Source organism: Dendrobates tinctorius, unplaced genomic scaffold (genome assembly GCF_039654945.1).
Source record: "Dendrobates tinctorius isolate UK_male_01 unplaced genomic scaffold, ASM3965494v1 ptg000201l, whole genome shotgun sequence".
Classification (NCBI taxonomy): Eukaryota; Metazoa; Chordata; class Amphibia; order Anura; family Dendrobatidae; genus Dendrobates; species Dendrobates tinctorius.
Window position 1 is genome coordinate 6,951,243 of NW_027361868.1, and position 22,859 is coordinate 6,974,101.

At 40.5% G+C, this 22,859-nt stretch overlaps 1 protein-coding gene across 1 annotated transcript in view; it reads right to left on the bottom strand.

Annotated features, from left to right (window-relative positions):
- Positions 1 to 22,859, bottom strand: part of PROX1 (prospero homeobox 1) — a 99,192-nt gene that overhangs the window by 43,960 nt on the left and 32,373 nt on the right. The window contains exon 3 of the mRNA XM_073553363.1: positions 17,970 to 18,088. Within this exon, the coding sequence (XP_073409464.1) occupies positions 17,970 to 18,088 (119 nt within the window). The remainder of the gene's footprint in view (positions 1 to 17,969; positions 18,089 to 22,859) is intronic.

Below are 22,859 nucleotides of genomic sequence, written 5' to 3' on the forward strand. Positions count from 1 at the left end.
CGAGAAAAAGTGAACACGCACGCCATCGTTTAAGCAACAGGGCATGTGGGGAGATTTAGAGCTTTTTTTTTTGTGGTGTGCCAGGGTAAGGAATGAACAAAAACAACAGAAGAATAAAAAAAAAAAACATGGAGGAAAGAGCAAAAAGAGAACAGCTGAGAGAGGAACACCGGCCTTCTGGGTGAGGGTTCATTTTCTCTTTATCCATACAGTTAGAAAGCTGGTTTAGGACTGTGATGACCTGAAAAGCCCCCCTGATACAGTCATAAGGTCAAGGGTATGGGGGATTTATCCGACAGGTGGAAACAAGAATGTGTAAATGAGCAAGCAAATTAGGGGCAAAGGGGTCTGGTTGGGAATTTGGGATCTGCATAGTGAAATACAGCGGTAATCATACACGTTACATGAATGTTGGCGCAGACCCTCGATTCTGTGACTATCTGGGCCGTTTTCCTACCCTCTTATGTCTGAGCACTGATAAGAATACTGAAGTTTAGCTTAAATTTCCCTTTAAACAACAGATGAGACCCTGGCTTGCCAAGCCAAAGCCAATAAAGGGGGTTGGACCAGATGGCCCAGGAGGTCCCTTCCAACGCTACAATTCTATGATTTTTTTCCAAGAGGATTTCTTAATACTTTTTGGGCTCACTGTCATAATCATTGGAATCATTATTAGTAACAGGACTCAACACACCTAAAAAGTGATCTTACTCCGATTTAATACCCCAATCTATTAATGGTTAAGGTCCTTTATTCCCTGTAAAGCAAATGAGCTGTATAAATGAACGATACCCCAACTAATGCCTTTGTGGTTCTCGACCTATAGTTTGGTAGGGAATGTGCTGCCCGTGTGAAAGGATGGGACATCCAGGCGGGGTGATGCTTCGAGCTTAGTAGTGACAACAAAATAGGGATGGTCTCATAAGTGACCTAATCCAGATCTAAGGTCGAACCTTCACACCGCCCGGATGTCCCATCCTTTCCCATGGACAGTACTGGCCCATACCAACTACTTTTATTAAACTCTTTACCACTGATGTCTGGGGGAGTGTGGCAACAATGCCAATATTAGAGTTTTACCTAATTATGCCCCACCAAGTAAAGTGAACAACTACATTATTTTTATTATATAGTGGGCCATATACTTTTTTTTTGAGTTTATGGTATTACTAAAACTTGGCAACAAAGTCAAAACCACATCACAGTCAGCTAACATAACGGTAAAGCCCTGTACTTCCTGGGATCATGGGCTGCACATCATCTTTTGTATTTGAAAGGGACCCATAAAATTTCAAAAAGACCATTGTGACCAAGGTGGATCAATACCCATAGTCAAAGTTTCCAAGGCAGATGGGTCTATCAGCAGCATAAACGGCATAGAGTTTCCTTACAGTTATGGCTTCCTCCAAAGGACCATCCTACTACAGATAGACGCACCTGATCCGGTTTTGTAGGACAGTTCATAAATGTAAAAGAAAGTGTATGACAGGCCACTGTTGAAAAAACATACTAAGACTATAAAAATTCTCAAAGGGTAACCTTTATTTTAATTTCATAAATCACTAGTTCACATTAAAATAAGACCTTTTGTGATATATCTTATCAGAGAAATCCACTTCTTTGCCCTCCGGGACTGATCTTCCATTCTTAATTCTTGGATAAAATTTGCATTCAGTAAAGGCAGATTTACCCATTAAAGGCATAGCAGATGATAATTGGTGCTTTCAAAATTCAATGGTGAAGGATGCTAAAGGCAGAAATAGACTTTCTGCCGACAGATCTTCACAAAAATTTGTGCCCACTGTCACCTCTGATCTCAGTAATGGAAAATCTATCAACAGATTTCACCTGTGAATTGAGAATTTTGACAATGACTGATCAGCCCAGGAGGAGAAAGAAGCAGATTTCTCTGATAAGATATATTACAAAGTTGTCTTTCACCTGTACTATTGATTTCTGGACAAAAAAAAATAAAATTACTTTATAATCAACATTTATGGAGGCTAGTCAAAGCCTATCTATGTATGGTATACAATTCATACATCGCTATCAGTCAATCTTCCAACTACTGGGTACTACGGACAGAACATTGTTTTTTTTTTATATTTTCATTAATAAATGCTAAAACAATGGAACTTCTGCCGGAAGTATTTTGACTGTACTTTCTGTATTGAACGGAACATTTTGCTAATTGTTTGTTATTCTCCCTTTTGTCTTCCACAGAAAGAGAGGAATGAAGGATCGATTGTTCCCGAAAAGACAAGCGAAGACATCTGTAGTACGTTAATGCGCTAGAGTTAAAATGAATCACAATTAAAAAGAGCCCGTGTTTCTACTCGGAAGAATCGCAGTGGCTGATTAATGTTTCCCACGGGACGAGGCACCTTCCATGTAAGGAAAACTTCCTAATTATTCCAAACAAATCCGCAAGAGGATACAGTATTTAGTGGCAAGAAAATGGTAGATCTCAGGAGGGAGATTTAGCATAATGCAGCCACAGGTTGGAGATTACTCAGGTACATCATGCCCACAGTTTTTTCCTCCAATCTTTGCTTTTTCCATATTAAATCATTTACAATAAAATTAAAGTCTGATTAATTTTAACTTTTTGACCCGTATCAGTGAAAATGTATACTCACGAGAGCAGATGGCTCTTTAAAGGGGTTATTCAGTAAGGACAATGCCTTTTTGTTAGAAAAGTCTCTTGATGATGTGTTCACTTTCCCTGTAGCGCCGCCACAGTGGAAAAGCCGCATTACATGTATTCTTACGGCGGGTCCTCGAGAGCAGGAGAAGCTCTTCCTAGTCACTCTCTGCTCAACTGAGACCTGAAGGTGTGAAAACACAAGAGGATTTCCTGATGTGTGATCTATTGAGGAAAATCCTCTACTAGCACATGATATTTTCAGTGGAGTTTTTCTTCCCCTCCCCAGCATTGAGTCTCCACTGCTGCTCCTGGTGTCTACTATTGTGCACAGCGATGAAATCAAGTCAACAGGACTAAAGCCAATAACTGAGCTCAGTGGCACTGCTGAGTAGACTGCATGAGCCGCTAAGCTCACTGATTGGCAGCAGTGGTGTTAATGTGATGTCAGCGCTGCAGACAATAACTGACTCCAGGAGAAGAGGCAGAGACCCAGGGCTGGATCCGTAGGGGATGAGCAAGGAGCAGTTTGTTTGCTTATTAAAAACAGAATGCACGCAGAGAACAGGTGCTGGAAAAACCTCTTTAAGAATTCTCATGCACATGCTGCAAAAAAAATATCTGCAGCAATAAATTGACAGAAACTGCAGGTTTAATATCAACAGCATGTCACTTTACGCTGCAGATGTAGCTACGAAAGAAATGTGCGGTCCACAACGGTAAATGCAGTAGCGGGTATCGCTGTGGGAGGTCTGTGGACGCTATGTGGGAGTGCAGTGTAAGGCTACGTCCACCTGTATTCCGCCTGAATAAGTGCCGCAAATGCGCCCTGTAAAACTATAATAAAGCACAGCAATGTGAAAACGACACGTCAATTATTTAACAGCTTCAGGGTTCGGAAACCCTAAAGTGGTTAAAACAAGTGATATACTCATTCTACCAGAAGACGCTATTCCTATCCTTAATAAAACTCATCACATTACTTCTCTTATCTGCCAGCTCTGTACATTATAGACCATTTTTTGGCATTTTAATATTATTGTTAGTGCGATAAGCAACATAATCATAAATAGCACAAACTACACGATTCTCACAGCCTAGCACAGACTCTACGCATTTCTCACAGCCTAGCACAGAATCTACACCTTTGTCACAGCCTAGCACAGACTCTACACCGTTCTCAAAGTCTAGCACAAACTTTACACCGTTCTCAAAGCCTAGCACAAACGTTACACCTTTCTCACAGCCTAGCACAGACTACACCGTTCTCACAGCCTAGCACAGATTCTACACCATTCTCACAGCCTAGCACAGACTCTACACCGTTCTCACAGCCTAGCACAGACTCTACACCATTCTCACAGCCAAGTACAGACTCTACACCATTCTCACAGCCAAGCACAGACTCTACACCATTCTCACAGCCTAGCACAGACTCTACACCATTCTCACAGCCAAGTACAGACTCTACACCATTCTCACAGCCAAGCACAGACTCTACACCATTCTCACAGCCTAGCACAGACTCTACACCATTCTCACAGCCCAGCAGACTCTACACCGTTCTCACAGCCTAGCAAAGACTCTACACTGTTCTCACAGCTTAGTAGACTCCACAGTTCTCACAGCCTAGCACAGACTACACCGTTCTTACAGCCTAGCACAGACTCTACACCTTTGTCACAGCCTAGCACAGACTCTACACCATTCTCAAAGGTTAGCATAGACTCTACACCGCTCTCAAAGTCTAGCACAAACTTTACATCGTTCTCAAAGCCTAGCACAAATCTACACCTTTCTCACAGCTTAGCAGAGACTCTACACCATTCTCACAGCTTAGCACAGACTACACCATTCTCACAGCGTAGCACAGACTCTACACTGTTCTCACAGCCTAGCACAGACTCTACACCGTTCTCACAGCCTAGCACAGACTCTACACTGTTCTCACAGCCTAGCACAGACTCTACACCATTCTCACAGCTTAGCACAGACTCTACACCGTTCTCAAAGGTTAGCATAGACTCTACACCGCTCTCAAAGTCTAGCACAAACTTTACATCGTTCTCAAAGCCTAGCACAAATCTACACCATTCTCACAGCTTAGCACAGATTACACCGTTCTCACAGCGTAGCACAGACTCTACACCGTTCTCACAGCCTAGCACAGACTCTACACCATTCTCACAGCCTAGCACAGACTCTACACTGTTCTCACAATCTAGCACAGACTCTACACTGTTCTCACAATCTAGCCCAGACTCTACACCATTCTTACAGGAATATAGCGAGTTCTGAGTGCTATATGTAACATAATCGTATGTCTTTTCACAATTTCAATAGCTTTTTAGATCGCTGGGTGTTACTCCTTTACTTCTGCTAAATACTAGTGGATGCCTGTTTTCAGGCTATCACATTGACCGTCATAAAAGCTTTGATCAATGTGTGAATTTCTGAGGATCCCTGATAACATTTACACGGGATGACAATTGGAAACTTTTGCTCAATATACGTTTTATGTTTTTACATGATAATCTTCTGGTATGAATGGTCATAAAAATTAGCAAACTGTGACAATGCAGCGCACAGAATGAGCCTAAGAGGTAACAATCAACCAGTTCAGGGTTGGAATCTCTTCTTCAAAAGTATGAAAGGAAAGACCCTTGTAGTAAAAACCTCCAGTGTGCGGTGCCTACAGATAACCTGCTCACTTCACCTGCTGTTCTGCACAATTCGCAGCCCAGTATAATTGAAGAGAGCAGTGAAAGTTTAAGAGAATGGGCGAGATGCTGTGTGATACAGGATAAAGGGATTCTTTATGCTTGACCCCTCGTTGGCTTTCTAACAGAATCTAATGAGGTTGGAGCGAGCTATTCACACTGGGACACTACTGAAAGACTTGTCAAAATATGTACAAACAATCACTCCATGAAATGTACAACCTCAAAAAGATAATAACTACCCCGAAATAAAACCAGATTACAAGGTGGACGGCCTACAATGGCGAGCGACATCAAGAAACCCTTTACCGTAGCAGAGATCCTAGCTACAATCTGTGGTCTCTAACTACTGCTGTGGGGAAACTACACATCTCAGCATGCACGCGCTATCTGGTGAACCCAGGGATCCACTCTCCTCAACGTTTCAACTGACGATATCCGTTGTACTGTACTTTGGATGTGCTCACTCAATAAATGGAGACGTATTATACAGCCAACACCCGAGTCTAACTGCTCGGATCACAGCAACCTAACCTCTTAGATGCCACTGTCAGTCATCACCGCAGCATTTAAGAGGTTGGAAATGAAGAAAGGGGTCACCAGCTCCTCCTCACTATGCTCCGTTCCATTGACCTCAAGGACACCGTTCTCTCCTGGTTCTCCTCCTATCTCTCTGACCGCTCCTTTACTGTATCTTTTGCTGGTTCCTCCTCCTCTCATCTTCCCCTTACTGTTGGGGTTCCTCAAGGATCAGTCCTAGGCCCCCTCCTCTTCTCTTTGTATACTGCCCCTATTGGTCAAACAATCAGTAGATTTGGTTTCCAGTACCATCTCTATGCTGATGACACCCAATTATACGCTTCTTCTCCTGACATCACGCCAGCCTTTCTAGAAAACACCAGCGATTGTCTAAACGCTGTGTCTAACATCATGTCCTCACTATATCTGAAACTGAACCTGTCAAAGACTGAACTCCTTGTGTTTCCTCCTGCTACTAATGTACCTATACCCGACTTTGCCATTTCCGTGTGTGGTTCCACTATTACTTGTATAATTATGGGGCTGAATTTATCAAGAATGGCATAGTAAACGCTCATGCTACAAAAGTCTTGCTGGAATAAAAGGCGCCAATTCATTAAAAGGTGCACGCGACGTAATGAATTTGATGCCTTTTCTGCCTCCATGCGCACCAACAGAAATCCTACTCCATTTAGGGAGCAGAGTAGAGTTTCTGGAGTACAAAATGAATTTGACAAGTGAATGAACTCTCCTCTCCAGCTACGACCATTCTGGAAGAGTTGATTTTCACCATTTTTGCGCAGCCCTTCATTTTTTACTTTATTGTGTCGGCCCTCAAGTTTTTCATGGGTTTCGTTTTTACAAAATGATGCAATATTATAGTATTGCAGTATAATTGTATAGACTGCAGGTTCGAGTCCCCTAAGTGGACCAATAATAAATGTCCAATATTTTTAAAAATTAAAAAAATATACAAAACTAGATCCCCTCCCCCATTTTTCTCAAAACATACTGTAAATAAAATCAACAAAAATAAAAAAAAATCTATTTGATATCGCTTTCTGTGGAATTGTACTAACTGATTTTCAGTCACTTCGCTTTCCCCTCCAAAAAAAATAAATTAGAAAATTGTTTGGACATCAATATGGTGATGATAAAAACTACCGCTCGTCCCGCAAAAAGAAAAAGTGGCCAATGGGACTCAGTGGCCTAAAGGCCCGCATAAGCCTGGAGCTGGCACTGGCCTGATTTATTATAGAACCACGTTGCACAATAATAACTCACCCTTAAAATCTACGGTCACATACCGGACCTCTGCGGACCTCGTATGGTGGAGGCAATACTTCTAGGTGAGAATATGAAACCTCATGTAGACGCCTTATGGCAGTACACTGTGTGTCTATACAGAGCCATAGAGACACTGCGTCCATCTGTACAGGCTACATGCACTCATATTTCCCATGTGCACAGATTTTATCATTAATCATAGTTTTCCTACCATGATGAATTATCTTAAATGTTTTCTAGGGTAATTTGCTCTTTTTTAGTGGCTTTAGTTTTTGTACATTACTCTGTATAAGATTTGTGCCCTTTTTTAAAGTTGTCTTACCTTTTTAAGTCCTGTTCAATATTTTCTTGACAACTTTGCTTATCCAGATGTTTTACAATATTGTTTAAGTCACTAGAACGCTGCAGCCAATCATCGGCTAATAATTGACTGCAGCCTTCATCAAATTTTCTCATTCTTTGCCACCTCTTGATTGACTTACTTTAGATCAATATATTGGGGACAAGCCATGTTCACTTTTCTCTATCCCCCTTTTTTCTAAGCTCCTCCCAATTTCTACAAGCCCCTCCTTTTTTTCTAAGCCACTCCCATTTTCTCAACAATACTAAGAGCTGTCTATTCAGTCTAAAATAGGCAATACATTTTGACATAAATTGATCCAAAATTCTAGCTTAGCAAATTAGTAATTTTTTTTTCCAAAATTGTTTTATAGCACGAGTATGGACTTTTTTGGGTTTTATTGAGGCTGTGTGCCCACGATGTGTTTTGTTAAGCGTTTTCGCAGCGTTTGAGCTGGATCAGACGCTGCAGAAATGCTTAAAAGATGCATCAAATTAATTAGCATGCGTTTTTGGCTTTTTGTGCCAATGCATGCGTTTTTAACCGCTCAGGAATTGCTTAGCGGCTAAAAACGCAGCATGCTCATTAATTCCCGGATTGCTCAGCGTTTTTAGCCATCCCCAATGTTCCCAGAAATCGCGTGTCAAAAAACGCGTCAAAAACGCGCAAGAAACGCGTGGAAAAAAGACGCTCGTTTTCTGGGAAAAGGGATCCTTTTCCTGAGCGTTTAAAAACGCTAGCGTGGGCACATAGCCTCACAGAGCTTTCTATGTAGGATTTAAAAAAAAAAACAAAAAAAAAACTATATGTACAAGATAAAGTAAAATATAAAGAAAATAAAGAAAAAAGAAAAAAAGCGTAATACAAATGTAGGGAAATAAAACAGAAAACGTTAGGTGTGGTCCAGACCTCTTATATGAAATAAGGATCTGGTGTGCGACATTTCCACCTGATCCGCCACCAATTCATTACAGGCATAATAATCACTCAGAGCAAGAGCCCTTTTTTTCTCTCCTGGTTTTGACAGAGGAGAAAAGGCGACATTAGTTTTCCTTTTCTAAATCTTTTCTCAACTGTCCTGACCCTTGAGGTGATAACACCTGCAGAGCCTACAGCCAGAATCAGATGAGGGAAAGAGCAACGTGCCCTAAAGACCTGCACAATTCATGAAACACTAGGGTGAAATCAATTCTGTTATCTGGGCTCCGACACTGCCTCTCACAAAGGCTTCTCCTTCAGCACATGGCATAAAACCACTTTGGCACGACAGCCAGCTCCAAATGGCCTCACTGGGGACACTGTGCGAGTCAGTCCCGGAGATGTCTGGGGCAAATTCGTTTTAAAGTGTCTTATCTTCCAGGTGGAACCACTTGAAAAGAGAAAACTGTAATTTGGGCTCTGAAGCTTGGCAGCGTAATGTCATTCCTCGATCTTTCCCTTGGACTATACACTTCAGTATACAATCACGCAATTTACATATTGTCAATCTGCTTTTTCTTTTTTTTTTTTCGTCCACCGAAGAAACAGCGCCATTCTTCTCCACAGGCTGTGTCTGGGACTGCAGGTCATCGCTTTAAAAAAAATGTAAAAAGCTCTAAACTTTTTTTTTTTTAAAGTGGGCAGTTTTTGCTTTTATTTTATTCCTGATTCCCCCCTGGGTCTTACTTTATTATTATTATTATTATTATTATTATTATTATTATATCCTCTAATGCAATTTTGTGATATTTCAGTTTTACAACAGCAGATATTTGGCAAAAACTGCCTGATGAATCAGTGATTAAGTGCTTATAGCTGACAACCTACCACTAATTCAGGAGAAGAGGATATAGTCTCACTGGTTTAGTTTTTATAATTTTTAACCCAACATTAATAAAAAAAAAAGAAAAAGGACAATCAAGTGAAGTTGTACAATGGTTTTAAATATTTAAATAGGTAAAAATGGAAAACATTGAACTCTAGCTTAAAAAACAACCAAACAAACAAGTAATCCAGTACCAAAATCAAAGGCGGTAAGCCAGACTAACGTCATGTTTTTTTTTTTGTCAACAGGAGAACCGATCAAGCGCCAAAATCCTCGAGATGGATCTGCCTAGTCACTATTCTGTGGCCTCTGGATGAGAGAGCTGCATGTTGCCTCCGTCCTACTGGCATTCATGGCTTCTCTTTTGATTAGCCGGCCTGGCACACCGTCATGCCACAATGATGACGTCACGTCAGGCCGGCTAATCAAAAGTAGAGCTGCAAATGCAAGGCTTCCATCTAGTGGTCACGGAATTATGACCTGACCATTGGACCAGGGTTTTGGGAATCATTTCACTTATGTCTAGTTTTTATGCCATAAATTTACAAAATGGAACAACCACTATAAATCCATCTACTAGCTTGCACAGTAAACCAAGAGCAAGTGAACTTATGAATATTAATAACATGCCAATATCTGACAGCCTGCCGTTATTTCCTTGCCTACTGCACAACATATATTCTAAAAAAACTTGGAGACAGTAAGGACTCAAACTCCCACCTGTATTCCAGCTGCGCACACCCTCCGTAATTTCTGTGTGGTCACATGCAGTGCCTATGATGACGTGCCCCTTGTCACATTGATTGTGTCACGATGACCCGTCCTGTGTGACGCGACCCGCAGGCCGGTAACTAAAACAGCAAGACGCGGCACGTGATACTGTCCTGTGTGACACGGCCCGCAGGCTGGTAACTAAAACAACAAGACACGAGGAAAGGGGAAACAGTTACAACGGTGGGCCCTGCGATAGGGAAAGGGGACGTGGAGACCTCCTGCACTCCCCTGAGTCAGTGTCCCTAACGCTCCTAACGTTCCCTATGCCGGTTCCGCACCGGGCGCTGATCAGGAACCTGTCGCCCTAGCACACCCTACACCTATCCCTTGCTAGGGAGCTGGGTGGCGCAGGCACTGGCCCCACCGCTGTACTAATACACACTAAGGAAAAACACAAACAGGGAAACACCACTTAGCTTTACTCTGTTGCACTTTCTCCTGGCAACAGAGTCCACCACCAGAATGCAGCTCTCCTCCTGAATCGCTGCCACCAAGATCTGTCAGAGCTACAAGGAAATCCCCTATGACTCCCTCCACACCAGGGCTAAGACAGTGCTGCAAGGAACGTTCTCCAGCTCCTTTTCCCACCAAGGATGGTTGAAATGAACACTATAACCAACCCTGATTGCAACACCTGTGACTCTTTTATAGCAGAGCCAGATAAATCACACCTGCATTATAATCATCTGCACTTAACTAAAGAAACCAGAGTGCAATGACGCTCACCACCACCGGGGGCAAACTTAGAACAAACAACACCACAGTGCCATAATCCTAATGGCCACCGGGGGCAAAATCCAAACTTAAGCACAGCTTAAGAAAAAAGGTTACCTGTGCTTTTTATCAGTCCTGATCCAGGATGGATCATGACAGACTGCAGGGGAGAATATTATGCTGTGGCACACCAAGTGCTACCATCTGTAGAGAGTCCATGAGCCAACATACAACCTCTAATAAGTTTGCCATTGGAATTTCTTTCCAAAAACATAGAAAAGTGATGAAACTCGAGAATAACTAATCCAACCGGTCTTAGGATTCTGCTTATGTAATATGTTAGGCAAAGCACGGTCGACTTGATTAAGGGTTTTCCTGCTCCTCACAAGAACCTCTAATGATTAAGGCCAAGTGCGCAGCTCTGATGAAGAAGTGTTTGCCTCTTTCTAAAGCCTGGTGCTAATATAAAATTAGTGGTTGCAGCTGACAAGGAGGACAGGTGGCCATGTCCCTATCAAATCTGCTAAGCTGTATACAAACTTAATAAAGCTTTTAGAGTAGACATCTGCTTTAAGTTAAAAGTGCCTTATATAATTTTATCATAGCCTGGCCGCGTGTTTTCTCTGGACCAACCTGATAAACTGATGAGGCTCAGCGTTAACCTCCTGGTAAAGAAGTCTAATAATATCACAGCCTAGAATTTGTATAAGACGATATGTAAATGGATTTATAATGTTTACTATCTGTTACTCATGATTTTAGCTCTCAAGAACAGTAAAAGGGGTTTTCTGAGATCAAATGTTTAGATGGCAATGAACTATATATATTTTTTGTTAACCTCTTAAAGTCATTTATTGGCCACCATTCTGAGGTCCCAACCACGGTCATGCAAATACAGCAGCGGTTTTGTGATTTGGTTGCAATTTCACATCTCCCAGTCACGAGGTCCAGAGCTTTCTCAGCACTGACCTGTCAGCAGGACATCAGCAGTAGCATCCCGTATCAGGGAGGTGCATTTTGGTGTTTGGAAATGTGCAGGTGTAGCACTAGCACACGTAGCAGAGAGCAAGGGGGAGAGAGGAGTGAAGCCTGGCAGCACATGTAATAACCGCAATGTGTTGAAACTACTGGCATGCCCCTTCTGAAAATACTGATACAATGATACACCCCTGCTGAAACTACTGACACGCCCCTGCTTTAACTGACACGCCCCTGCTGAAACGGACATACCTCTGCAGAAACTACTGACACGCACCTGCTGAAACTATTGACACTCCCCTGCTGAAACTGACATACCTCTGCAGAAACTACTGACACGCCCCTGCTGAAACTATTGGCACTCCCCTGCTGAAACTTACATACCTCTGCGGAAACTACTGACACTCCATGGCTGAAACTAATGATACTCCCCTGCTGAAACTACTAAAACACCCCTGCTGAAAATAATGATACAATGATATGCCCATGCTTAATGATACGCCCCTGCTGAAACTACTGACACACCACTGCTGAAATTATTGACATGCTCCTACTGAAACTAATGATATGCGCCAGTTGAAAGTACTGACATACCCCTGTTGAAACAATCCTGCTGAAATTACTCACAAGCAAATGCTGAAACTACTGGCATGTCCCTACTAAAACCACGCACATAACCATTGTGAAATTAATGCCATGTTTCTACTAAAAATAATGACCCGCTCCTGCTGAAACGTCCCAGTACTGTATACTGTATACCTGGGATGTGTGGAGGGGAAACATCAACAATATTATACCGGGTGAGTCATAAAGGACGGACGTTTTTAAACTAATCATAAAATCGTTAAATATTTATTAAATATAAATGTATTCACAGATTTGGTTACGTATACTAATAGCATTTGACAAATTCAAGTGTGGAAAACAACATCTGCCATGTGGTGGCCATTATCAGTGATGCATTTCCAAAGGCGTTCTTGGAAGTTGGCATCAACACGTTCCAACACAACTCTGTCGATTTGGGCAACTTCCACTCGAATAGCTTCCTTCAGTTCTTGTAATGATCGAGGCTTAAGCTTGTATACACGTGATTTGAGGTGACCCCATAAGTAATAATCGCACATGGACAGGTCTGGGGACCTAGGAGGCCAATTAATATCGCCAAACCTGGAAATGATGCGACCAGGGAAGAGAGGGCGAAGAACGTTCATTGTTGCTCCGGCTGTGTGGGCCGTTGCCCCATCTTGTTGAAACCACACACTAGAGATGGGGATATGTTGCCGTCGTAACTCAGGAACAAAGAAGTTATTTATCATGGCGATATAACGTTGTGAGTTCACGGTAACAGTATTGCCATTATCGCCTTCGAAAAAGTACGGACCGATCACGCCATATTTGCCCATAGCGCACCACACCGTTACCTTAGGGCTGTGCAGCGGTACGTGCCGTTCGTGGAGCCCCCGGTGGTCGTTTGTTCATTAGTGTACCTCGTGTACGGAGTGCTTCAACCCAACGTAGGATAGTGTTATGAGCGGGAACAGCTTGATTTCGGTGAATATTGAAATGACGCCGAAACTCACGCTGAACGGCTGTGATACACTCATTATTCTTGACAAAACTGTCGTACGCAAAAACGCGATGTTCTATCGTCCACGGCACCATAGCTTAAACTGAAACTAAAATAAAAACAATGCTTTCACCTCACAAACATAACCCCGCCTCCCGCACATCTCTACCTCCACCTGGTGGTGAGTTATAGCCACTTCAAATACATCCGTCCTTTATGACTCACCCGGTATAAAATGGTATATAAATTATCATTTCTGGGTATCTGATATCGATCTACCTGTTTATCATAAGGCTGTGCAGAAATGATTTATTAAGGAACTCCTTAGATTTACAGAAGAACAGTTGTTTTCACACACCTTGGACATGTGCATGTTTTTGTCCCTCAAATTTTTTAGAAACTGCAACAAAATCCCTTTCACAGCTGTAATGTGTGAATCAACCCTTAACTTCAACTAATTTTCTATAAACCATCCTATAATTTGAGAATATATCTCCATGCATACATTCCTTTTGTTCTTTAGTATTTTAGACTTTTACACATAAACTTATTCTAAAAGTTTTTCATCTTTAATTTGATATTCAGTTTTTTAATTTGAGCCCCTTCCCCCAAATAAAGTTTTGGGAGCATTTTTTTTCGGTGTTTTTTTTAAAATCGATTTTCTTGTATGGGTAACTTTTTCCATAATTGTCAGTAGTCAGATGTAGACTAACGTATGTTCAAACTGTTTTTTTTTTAAGGATTTTGAAGCGGATTTGCTTAAAGAATCCACTTGAAAATGAGTCAAAATCCTTTCTCAGAACCTTTAAAAAACTCAACATTTCCTGAACAAGATTCCTCTTGAAAAACCCATCAGACTTTTACCGTTTTCATAAAACTTAGTGTGAACATACAGTTGAGGTGCACACAAGGATTTTTAAACATTGGCAAATCCAACTAGGTTTTCCAGTTGAAGACGCTTCTCTAAACTCTGGAGTTTCTTTTTCCTGAAGCATCTTTTGTGTCATTTACTTATGGTTTTGGCTGCCGACATTTTTTCTGACATTTTTTCTATGGATTTTTGTGAAGTCTTTTTTTACTGTCATTTTTCAGGCATTTTTCATACTCCACTGACTAATGAAGAAAATGCTAGGGCTTTTTTTTTTAAGCAAAGACGATGGCAAACTGCTCTGGCCATCTTTTGAGCTTTCCCATTGATTTGTATTGTAAAGTACAGAGTCTTCAGAATGGAAAGCGCCAGAAGAACAGACATACTTTTAACTGCATTTTTAGAAATCTGAAGTGGTTAAAAGACAATCAAAAGCCTGAACGTGTTCATTCTTTTGACAGTTTTATCAGGCGGTATCTGTGGCGGTATTCGCCTGAAAAAGACGTTGGGTGCACGTAGCCACTAAGCAGAAACTCCAAGTTTTGAGTTTTTGACGAGGATTTACAGTTTCGACTCAGATCTGGCTCCAAAACGCCCTACATAAAACCTCTGTGAGCATTTTTTTTTCAAGTGGAAATGTCCCAAGAATTAAAAATGTTTGCATCTACTTCCACGTGGGACAAAAATAGTACTTTATGTACTTTCCCATTCAAAGAATAATATTTGAAGCAGTTTTTTCGAGAGCTGAATCTGCTCCAAATTTCACCTAAAATTTTTGAAGCAGTTTTTCCATTTGGAGAAGATTCTGCTCCAAAATACAAGTGTGTAATCTGCCACTGTAGGCTCGGTTGACGCTAGCGTTCCTCTAGGTTTCGGTCACAATTTAGAGCTTTTTGCCTTATTTTGATGACACCGTGTGAATCTATGGACCAAATTCAAAAGGAGCTCAGTGTCCCCCCCCCGACCACAAGTTATTAACAGGAAATCAAGTCAACGTGAAGAAATAATTACTGGTGTTAAGACTTAATAAGACGTAAATAGGCGGTTCTGATATTCTGTAGATGGAGGCAGCTGGGAGTCATCGCCTCATTTGAATAATGTGCCCTGAATCTGTCACTTTGTTCATCTTCCTTATGCTTCTGCGTAGACGACATCAACAACAAATTAAGTCGTAAATAAGAGACAATCAACACTTTTGTTTTTTCTTTTTTTTTTCCCCCCTTCGCAGCAAGTGCACGGGGGATGTCAATGTAGAAAAGGAGAGTGACACGCAGCAGTTTGCTTATGTAAGCAGAAGTATGGGAAAGCAGTGCAGACGAGACAATTAGACGAACGTTCACGCTGTAATCCGTGCGGGCCGCCCTCAGATTTTATCACATGATTATCACTTACAATGCTAACAATGTCTTTTTTGATACTTGGAAGATGGAAGTGCGCTCGGCTCATAAGCATATGCCGTAACAACGTATAAGCCGGATGGGAAAGAGGCGACTCGCTGGACACATAAATGACTTTTTTTTTTCTTTTTGACTAATGACTCATTTAAATATCCTGGTGTTTCAATGAGAGGCTAAAAAAAAAGTTTTTACTGGGAATCGTTAAAAGATAAACATAAAATAATAGTAATAAGTGTTTTTTATTACCATACTGTATTTATAAGAATTTATTAAATGCTTTAAAAAAAAAGTAAATAAAAAGAAATCAAAATAAAAAATATGAGTGTATTTGTTGTAATGTCTATTTATTATTATTTTTTTTTATTATTAATAATAATATCGCTATTATGTTCCAGCCTTACAGTAAACACTTATGTTTATAGTGTTTTTTTTACAAGTATTATTAGTGGAATAGAAACATAGTAACACCTGGCTGCAAAAAAAACAAAAACAAACAACAACATAAAAAGGCACTAAAACACTTGTGAGTGTAGCCTTCATGCAGGATTTATCACAACTTTACCAATCCTGCGTCTGCACCCGTGAATTATTGGCTCCAATTTTAACACTCCCACTCGCTATTCAGCTTGCTTTATGCTGATGAAATAAAGTAATATATTACCTTTGACAGATCCCAAGCTATACTATTCTTTGCCATAACGAAAGAAGCTGCATAAGTCACCGGCAACCACACAATTGTCTAATTATACTATTCCCAAAACATCACCATTCTTGTTGATTTCACAATATAAACTGCATATATTAATAAAGAGATCTTTTGGACCTGGTGAGGCTGGTGTACTTATTATAAATATTAGAGCTGAGCGAATCGATTCTCAGGAACTTGGCCCAGCAGCCAGGTCGGTATTCCGTGGTGGCCAGACAGGAGTTCTGAGAACCAATTCTTCCCTGCCGGCATCCTCGGCTTCTCTTTCAATAAGCATGTATGATGTCGAGCCTCAAGCCGGGGGCCTACAACTCAGAAGAGGCGCTGAAAACTCCAGACAGGTAGTAGGCGCTTTGCGCAGCTCTGATCCAGCATCTATGGAATAGTGATGTGGCCGAAGGACCAGGGCCTATAAAAATCAACTCGCTCATCTCTAATGAATATCCATGTCACATTGGATATATCATAGTAAAATAAAAATAAAACGCTCTTTTTAATGCTTGGCAGAATAAAAAATATAATAATATATAGTCTTCCTAACATTGATTTTCATAATATATACACCAGCTTCATCAAGTCTAAGAAATCTATATAATAACATATGCATATTGTAAGATCTGGTGACAGATCATCTTTAAATGAGACTTAGCTGCAATACTCTATACAGATGTCACAAACCCTGGACAAAGCCGGAAAGGCGAAACCCTGAGTCGCGCTGTTTTATGGATTTTAAATTTTTTTTTTAAAGCTACGTGAGTAAAAACATTGGACGTATACTCTTCTACACCAAAGTTTGATCTCTGTTTGTCCTATAGAAGTAGCATCGGAGGAGTAATCATTTGAAAGCTGGAAGAATGGACGCTGGTGGTTTAAATGGAGACATTTATTATATAAGAACACCTGACTATGGTCGTAAAAAGACACTGAATTCTGAATTATTATCTTATGTTTGGATCGATCCGATGTTATTTTTTTTTTCTGACCAAACAAAAAACCCATAGACAAGAGGGATAATTTTTGGACTCATCCCAGAAGCCAACAAGTTCTCCATTTGGATTTATGGAAATTTCCTAATGCTACTATAAAGACCAAACTGGCTCCAAAAGCAAAGTCTAATTGTCTTTCACACTCTCAGGGCATTGTGTCCACCCCTGTAGAATATAAATTGGCAATGTATATCAATATTAGTCTTATCATTTCCACATCCTCCACAATTTCCTCCAGTCCAGAATTTGATGTACTTACCTACATGGTGAGATATCAGTTCGGATAGTAAGAGTCATACATAATATGATAAATGAGCCCCCTCGGGATAGCACAGGATTAATACAGAGATGCAGGACCGTTTTATAAATCTGGGTCAAAATGTTAACCAATTGTGGATTTGGCCTGTAAGCTTTGAAAAGCCTTCAGTGATTGCAAATGGGTTTAGTATAAAATCATATTGGCACAAACCAGAATTCAGTGTTAAAACAGTATTAAAAGATAATAACTTCTTGCCCTAAATTCGGGAGGCCGTAACCAAATCTCTCCAATTACAATATAGTTTATCATTTCATAACTTATATAAAGACCCCCCCACATCTGCCCTTGAACACGTTCCCCTGGCGGAGATACATAGAGCGGCGCTTGGACTCGTCACCGGACTTACCTTCACGTCGGAGAAGTAGGTTTTCAGCATGTTGGAGCTTGGATACCGTGTGTAAAAAAACATGAGTTTGGCTTTTTTCAAGTGATTTGGAGACAGGCCTTCCTGCATGTAGAATTGTGCTAGTCAAGGAAAAGACTCGGTGAAAGGAGCAAAGAGAAACATACAACATTATACAGAATGGTGACAACAGTCTCATCACCTACGGCCATTGTTACATTAAGAAGGGTTCCTGTATCATAGATAAAAGCTATCGGTCAGCTATTGTATATTGTTTAAACATGTATTTGTGTAACGTTACATACATTTACTTATCTATCTATCTGACCAGAAATTCTTACAGAATGAAGCAAATGTGGACAGGTGTAAGATGCAGTAACTATATATATAACACATAGCAAAGAGCGCAGCAGCCATTGTGTGCTGAGACATATCCAAAAACACTGGCTATATGAAGTCTATCATCTATCTATCTATCTATCTATCTCATATCTGCCTATCATACTGCAATGTAGACTATACCTATAAAATGAAGGAAGATACTTAGCGCACAAAATTGAAAAGTCGTGTGTGCCCACCAGCCACGACAAGGAGTTTGTTTCTTTGATGGAACTCTAACCATTTTTATCACACATGCTTCTCCTCGACCAAAAACCTAAAAACTTGAATCCACCAGTTTCTCTATTTATATACTGTATGTATCTATCTACCTTTCATATCTATCAATCTAGGCTTGACAAAGGCTCTGCTGAACTGAAAAGTCGCTACAGCTAATATAGGCCATTACAGGCCATTTTTCTGCATTGAAGCCTGTTAGGAGTGCTGCCTGTTTCTTTTGTACTTCTATCTATCTATCTATCTATCTATCTATCTATCTATCTATCTATCTATCTATCAATCAATTTATTTGTTATCTTTATATTATCTATCTATCATCTATCTACAGTATCTATCAATCTCATATCTTTCTGTCTACCTACCATCTATCTATCTATCTATCTATCTCATTTCTTTCTAACTACCTACCATCCATCTATCTTTCTCTCTAGATATACACAGATCTATCTCCTATCTTTCTGTACCTCCTTTATCCATAGTAAGTGGCCACCTGCTTAATAGTTTAAAAACCTTACAATCTATATAATTGGCACATGAAAGCAACCAAAACAGTTCCTGGAGGACGGAGGTCTAACCATAACACTTTAGGCCTACTAATTTTCCTTCTAGCACTTCTTGGCAGTATTTTAAGCATTGTAAGCCTGTCTGCTTAGGACACATCTGTGCCGCAGGCTGGGCCTGCCATTTCCTCTGCAAATTAATGGCTTTATAATTTATCAGAAATGAAGATGCATGTGGAGAAAATCAATGTGGGCGCCCCCCAAGGTCAATTTAGTCTTCTTCCCCAACATTGCTCCCTGGTTTTCTTTTTTAAGGACTTGAAAGAAGAAGCGTAGATCCTGAACGCACTGTACAACTTCATGCAGAACGTAAAGCTGCTCACGATTCTGTATTACACTGCAGATCGGAGGCTAAGAACGAGCGTCGCTGCACGGAGATATGATAATTTCATCTATATGAGACAATAAATATAACAATATGCTCTTTACTGCATCCAGAGGGCGCAATTAACCTGCAGGGACCGCTCCCGGTGTACTTTTGTAAGGTATACAGCGTATCCATCTTTTTACTAAATTAAGTAGTACAGCAGAACACCCTACTCCATACAGGGGCATCCGGTAAAAGATATCTATTGCACGGAACATGTATTTTTTCCCGCAGCCTAAGTTTTGTTTTTTTACAACATAATCATGCGTGTGACGTCTGGCATCCGTCACAGGTTATGTTAATGCTTTCTTTATATCTACCCATAAATCTGTTTCACATCTCTCTGTTACCTATATTTATATCTCTACTATTTATTTAAGTATCTTTTTAATATCTATCTCAAAAGTATCTATAAGTCTACTTTATATCTATACGAATCTATTTTGCTAGATCTAAGATCTGTCTAGAAATGTATATGATATCTATTTATTTCTATCTCATATTTATCTGTATTACGTATTTTAGCATCTTTTTAATACTTTGATATCTAATCCATCCATCTATCTACAAATACAGCTCCTAAAATAAACTTTAAGCAGTTTTGCCTCAAAGGTTTAATCATTACAAAGGAAGGTAATTTCGCTGACATACTTCTTGTGCCAAGAGAAGAAATTGAGCGAACCTTCAGTTACCTCCATTAGACTGATAGAGAGAAGTCTAAAAGTGCATTATACTCTCCAGTGCCATCTGTCAAAATGCATAAATGAAATAACTGCAGCAAGCTGTCACCTACTGCTCGGAGATAAGACTTTCAGGAAAGTCAAAACTTCTGGATGAATTACATCTTGGTGTTTGCATGTTTCAATGTGCTGTGAGAAAACGATTTTGTTATCATCCAACACGTCAGAGAATGTTTTATCAGAAGCTTCAATTATTCATCATTATTCACTTGTGCTTTATAAAGACCCCTGTGTTATTACACAGAGCCTGAGGTTCTTGTGTGCTGTGTACATCTGAATAATAGAAACCTCAATGTACAACAGAAGAAAACATAACTGCGGACAATATGTATCGCTCTAGATATCTTTGTATCTAATCTGTCATATAGGTTTACTTATCTATTCTATACCTATCTATCCATCCCTTCCTTATATTTAGATTCTATCTATCTATCTAATATCTATATATCTCATATTTATCTATCTCATATCAATCTATCTATTATCTATCTATCTATTATCTATCCCATATCTATCTATTATCTATCTATCATCTATATATTATCTATGTATCTATCTATTTTAATTGTTGTATTGTTGACGATGTTACTTATGACTTGTGATTTGAAACTGTTAAACTGTAAAGCGCTGCGGAGTATGTTGGCGCTATGTAAAGATTATTATTATTATCTATCAATCAATCATCTATCATCTAATATCTATCTATTATCTATCATCTATTATCTAAAGGTGCCGTTACATTTAGCGATGCACCAGCGATCCCGACGATACGACCCGGTCAGGATCGCTGGTGCATCACTAAATGGTCGCTAGTGAGCTGCCAAACAGGCAGATCTCACCAGCGATGCAGCAGCAGTTGGCGGTCGTTACTTACCTGTCAGATGGTAGCTCTGGTGACGACTTCTTCCCGCATCCATGGAGTCGCTCATCGGCGCCAGCAAGAAGCCGACGATGAGAAATGGACCAGGACGTTCTCGCGCGATCAACGATAGCCAGCGGGGAGGCCGGTTGGAGGTAAGTGTCACATGTAGCGATATTGCTACCGATATCGCTATGTGTAAAAGGCCCTTAATATCAATCTATTATCTATCTATTATATATCTATTATCTATCTATCTATTATCTATCTACAGTTGTGGCCAAAAGTATTGACACCCCTGCAATTCTGTCAGATAATACTCAGTTTCTTCCTGAAAATGATTGCAAACACAAATTCTTTGTTATTATTATCTTCATTTAATTTGTCTTAAATGAAAAAACACAAAAAGAATTGTCCTAAAGCCAAATTGGATGTAATTCCACACCAAACATAAAAAAGAGGGTGGACAAAAGTATTGGCACTGTTGGAAAAATCATGTGATGCTTCTCTAATTTGTGTAATTAACAGCACCTGTAACTTACCTGTGGCACCTAACAGGTGTTGGCAATAACTAAATCACACTTGCAGCCAGTTGACATGGATTAAAGTTGACTCAACCTCTGTCCTGTGTCCTTGTGTGTACCACATTGAGCATGGAGAAAAGAAAGAAGACCAAAGAACTGTCTGAGGACTTGAGAAACCAAATTGTGAGGAAGCATGAGCAATCTCAAGGCTACAAGTCCATCTCCAAAGACCTGAATGTTCCTGTGTCTACCGTGCGCAGTGTCATCAAGAAGTTTAAAGCCCATGGCACTGTGGCTAACCTCCCTAGATGTGGAAGGAAAAGAAAAATTGACAAGAGATTTCAACGCAAGATTGTGCGGATGGTGGAGAAAGAACCTCGACTAACATCCAAACAAGTTCAAGCTGCCCTGCAGTCTGAGGGTACAACAGTGTCAACCCGTACTATCCGTCGGCGTCTGAATGAAAAGGGACTGTATGGTAGGAGACCCAGGAAGATCCCACTTCTTACCCCGAGACATAAAAAAGCCAGGCTGGAGTTTGCCAAAACTTACCTGAAAAAGCCTAAAACATTTTGAAAGAATGTTCTCTGGTCAGATGAGACAAAAGTAGAGCCTTTTGGGCAAAGGCATCAACATAGAGTTCACAGGAGAAAAAAAGAGGCATTCAAAGAAAAGAACACGGTCCCTACAGTCAAACATGGCGGAGGTTCCCTGATGTTTTGGGGTTGCTTTGCTGCATCTGGCACTGGACTGCTTGACCGTGTGCATGGCATTATGAAGTCTGAAGACTACCAACAAATTTTGCAGCATAATGTAGGGCCCAGTGTGAGAAAGCTGGGTCTCCCTCAGAGGTCATGGGTCTTCCAGCAGGACAATTACCCAAAACACACTTCAAAAAGCACTAGAAAATGGTTTGAGAGAAAGCACTGGAGACTTCTAAGGTGGCCAGCAATGAATCCAGACCTGAATCCCATAGAACACCTGTGGAGAGATCTAAAAATGGCAGTTTGGAGAAGGCACCCTTCAAATATCAGGGACCTGGAGCAGTTTGCCAAAGAAGAATGGTCTAAAATTCCAGCAGAGCATTGTAAGAAGCTCATTGATGGTTACCAGAAGCGGTTGGTCGCAGTTATTTTGGGTAAAGGTTGTGCAACCAAGTATTAGGCTGAGGGTGCCAATACTTTTGTCTGGCCCATTTTTGGAGTTTTGTGTGAAATGATCAATG